At 38.9% G+C, this 2,946-nt stretch overlaps 1 protein-coding gene across 1 annotated transcript; it reads right to left on the minus strand.

Annotated features, from left to right (window-relative positions):
* Positions 1-912: 912 nt before the first annotated feature.
* Positions 913-2,230, minus strand: LOC147394469 (adenylate isopentenyltransferase-like). Its single transcript, XM_086453991.1, has one exon. It carries the CDS (start codon positions 2,063-2,065, stop codon positions 971-973), a length of 1,095 nt encoding a protein of 364 aa, XP_086310117.1. The 5' UTR covers positions 2,066-2,230; the 3' UTR covers positions 913-970.
* Positions 2,231-2,946: the final 716 nt, after the last annotated feature.

The raw sequence follows: 2,946 nt of genomic DNA on the forward strand, positions 1-2,946 counted from the left end.
CATCTTCAACCTCCTTAAAACCCTATTTGGTGATATTCGATGAAACATCAATTAATTCAAAACCCAAAAACAAGATAACAATAAGCCTTCTTTTTTGACTATAATCAATAAATCGGCAATTATTCGGAAAAATGTGTGGTTATAGTTACAACACCTCAAATCTAGATAACAAGAAGCCTTCTTTTTTGACTATAATCAAGAAACCGTCAATTATTCGGAAAATTTTGTGACTATAGTTACAAACACCCCAAATCTAGATAACAAGAAACCTTATTTTTGTTGTTCCACATTAAGAAACCACATTTTATCCAATCAACAAAACACCAAAAGATCTATTGCTTTAGACTCATCAAAGCAAAGTCGATCAATGGCCCACCAAGACACATCAAATGATGGTGAACCCAAGACCCAATCGTGTGCACCATTTCCCATACTCCTGCCCTCACATTAGCATTCCCTTGGACAGTTTTGAATGATCCATGCTTTACCCATTTAGTCTGATTTGTTGTATGAGGAGCCTTTCACACCCAAAATGTGATTCTAATAATAAAATTTAAAAGAAAAATAACCAAAAACTCTAAAACATTACCCATTACTCCAAAATTTATCCACTTGGTCCGAACCATTAAGACCCATCCGCTACACTGGGTTCGGCCCAAGTGCCCCCAAACCAAAAAAAATCTGATTTTTTTTATATTCAAAAATAATATGGAAAATGCTAGAGTGACAAAGGGACATACAAAAGTGATAAAAATGATGCGGTGGTATACACATAATCGTAGATACTTTTTACTCGTATCTCGTGAAAAAGCATCTACGATAATGTGCACGACACCACAAGTTTTTATCACCCTTGTATCTCCCTTTGTGTCACCCCATCGCCACTCAATTAATATATATATATATATATATATATATATATATATAAAATCCCAAAAACCAATTTAGGAGAGAGAGAGAGTAGGAACAACTAATCCTCCAAGAATCGTTTCACAATCTTCACGCTTGGTTCCACTACTTCTCTCTCCCAAATATCTGACGACACGACGGAATCTGACATCAAGACAGCTCGGAATGCTTCAGTGGCATTTATCCGATGTAAATTCCAACCAGCCGATCTCAACCGTAGAATCTTTCTAATCTGTTGCTTGGCTAGCTGACACGTGTTATCTTTGATTGCTTCCACCGCTTCCTCGAAAACCATCAGTCTTAACAGATACTTGTCGAGATTCGTGTCAATCATCGTGCCACCTGCACCACTCGGGCTAGCACTAGCACTAGCACTAGCAGTAGCACTACTACTGCCACTATCGTCGTCTGGTGGGAAACGATGAAAATAGGAATAAAACTCAGGAACACCGATTGCCTTTCTTATCCCAATCCGCTGAGTCGACTCTAACTCTGAGTATGACTCAGTTTCCGATTTATAAAACTCAACCAATTCTTGAAACATCCCAGCATCAAACATGTCGTCTACTCTCCTCAAGAGGTACTCATAAAGCACTGGTAAACACACATCTACCCATAGAAAACAACAGTCATAACGCAACTCGGAAGAAATAAATCTCAAACTATCAAACGTATCCGATTCAGAGTCAAAACTTTCCGAGACGAATGCATTGATGAACGAGTTAGAACCACCGACAATAAGGGGTAGTCGAGAACGAGCGGATATTTCAGCTACAGCAGTTGAAGCATAGGAACGAAACTCGGAAGGTGTTAACTCACCAATATCTGAGTCGAACTCGCCAAGTAGATGGTGTGGGACGCCGTGTCGTTTGTTTATTGGGATCTTGTTAGTGGTGATATCGAGGCCACTGTAAACTTGCATTTTGTCCGAGTTGATGATCTCAGATGGGGAAAACCGAGTTGCGAGTTCGATTGAGAGACGAGATTTACCAGTACCAGTAGCACCCATGATGATTATGATCTTGTCCTTTGAACCGTATCGGTGAGTGATAGAGTCTATGTGGACATTGGGTCTGATATCAGAGAGAGTTGCGAGGGTTTGATGCTGATGATGATGAAGTTTTATATAAGAACTTGTAGAGAAGGAAAGTATCATATAGGACGAAAGAAGGGAATGAATCGATTCAGGTTGAGATGAAACCTGAGATTCTCTGTTAGAGAAAGTTGGATTTTATTGAGAGAAAGAGAGATTGTTATAGGTGTTAAACAATCCAAAAAACACACAGAAAAAGAAAAAAGCTCCTGTTTTATTGATTCTACAAAAAGCAATTGAATACAAAAAAATGATTTAACCTAAATACAAAGAGACTATACATAGGTTAAGTCAAAGAAAATGAAAAGACTATTCTACCCTTAAATAAACAATAAATAAAAATAACCCTATATTTCTTAACATCTCCCCTCAAACTCACGATGCGGCAGCTACAAGCATCGAGAGTTTGCCAACTAGAAAACGGAAACGAGAAATAGAATGCGACTTGGTAAAGAAATCTGCGAGCTGCAAAGAAGAAGAAACAAATGGCAAAGTAATGGTGCCTTGCTTGAGATGATGACGAGTGAGGTGACAGTCGATCTCAATGTGTTTAGTTCGTTCATGAAAAACTGAGTTGTGAGCAATCTGAATAGAACTCTGGTTGTCGCAATACATAGGAGTGGGATGGGAAAGAGAAACTCCCATATCTGCAAGTAACCAACGTAACCAAACAATCTCTTTGGTAGTAGATGCCATAGCACGGTATTCTGCTTCGGTTGAAGATTGAGAAACAATAGATTGTTTCTTGCTTTTCCACGAAATAAGAGAATCACCCAAAAAGATACAGAAACCAGTAACAGACTTGCGATCTGTGGGATCGCTGCCATGATCAGCATCAGAGTATGCACGCAATTCAAGGGAAGAAGTGGATGAAAGTAAAAGACTCTGAAAGATTGTACCCCGAAGATACCGCAAAATACGAAGAACAGCTGCCCAATGAACTG

The sequence above is a fragment of the Akebia trifoliata genome, chromosome 9 (assembly GCF_017979445.1).
Source record: "Akebia trifoliata isolate Shusen 1 chromosome 9, ASM1797944v1, whole genome shotgun sequence".
NCBI classification, from domain to species: domain Eukaryota; kingdom Viridiplantae; phylum Streptophyta; class Magnoliopsida; order Ranunculales; family Lardizabalaceae; genus Akebia; species Akebia trifoliata.